The 930-nt window shown below is 31.1% G+C and overlaps 1 protein-coding gene across 1 annotated transcript in view; it reads left to right on the top strand.

Moving 5' to 3' along the window:
- The first annotated feature begins 522 nt into the window (after window positions 1–522).
- LOC116853033 (pescadillo homolog) overlaps window positions 523–930 on the top strand; it is a 2,976-nt gene continuing 2,568 nt past the window's right edge. The window contains exons 1-2 of the mRNA XM_032833885.1: window positions 523–649; window positions 730–833. Of these exons, the coding sequence (XP_032689776.1) occupies window positions 523–649; window positions 730–833 (231 nt within the window). The remainder of the gene's footprint in view (window positions 650–729; window positions 834–930) is intronic.

Here is a 930-nt window from a genome sequence, read left to right on the forward strand (position 1 = left end):
TATCAACAAATTATCCAATAAACAACAAGTAAAAATTATATAACTATTATTTGGTGTTTGCCAGGTATGTTATAATATACTGTGAACACTATAAGGATACATTATATAAGCATGAATTGTAAGAACATCTTTGGAGTCATCAGAGTCATCGCATGCGCGCTCGATCGTCAGGTTAAGCAACAGTTTAATACGTTCAGGACATGGATGGGTGACCAGTGGTATACCGCTTGGGATCGAAATTATCGCTGGAGGATTCACGAAAGTTTGGAATGTGTTGACAACCTTCGATATCTAGTAGTTTATAAGACATGAGAAAATTAGGATATATAAGTATATTTTTGTAAACATTATGATTTTCTCATTTTTCACCTTTGCATAATAATTCTCGGTATTTGATTACTATCAATATTTAACAGTGATTTTATTATTAGTATTCACCAGAAATTAAGTACTGGCCAAAAAATTACTGAATTACTGATAATATTTAATCACTAATAATTTTTCAGTATTTCTTAGTATGATATGTCTGTAAGGCCTGAAGAGGAGGAGGAAATGGAGGTTGCAAATGAGAGGGAGGCTGAGATGGAGGAGTCCGATAAAGAGGAGGAAATAGACGTTGAAACTGTTGATGAGAGAGAGGAGGATAATAGTAAGAAAGCACACAATAATTTCACATAAAATTTTTAATTTTTTTATAAGGAACCATTAAAATTAATCTTTTGATTTCAGAACATATAGAAGTAATTAACGTCATCGATAGCGGTGAAGAGAAGGAGATGGAGGTTGCAAATGAAAGGGTAACTGAGATGGAGGAGTCCGATGAAGAGGAGGAAGTACAAATAATTAGAGTTAATTACGGTGATATACAAATAATAATTAATTTATACTTATATATATATATATATATATATATATATATATATATATATA

The sequence above is a fragment of the Odontomachus brunneus genome, unplaced genomic scaffold (assembly GCF_010583005.1).
Source record: "Odontomachus brunneus isolate Ranch 3 - 2012 unplaced genomic scaffold, Obru_v1 Obru_scaffold_270, whole genome shotgun sequence".
NCBI classification, from domain to species: Eukaryota; Metazoa; Arthropoda; class Insecta; order Hymenoptera; family Formicidae; genus Odontomachus; species Odontomachus brunneus.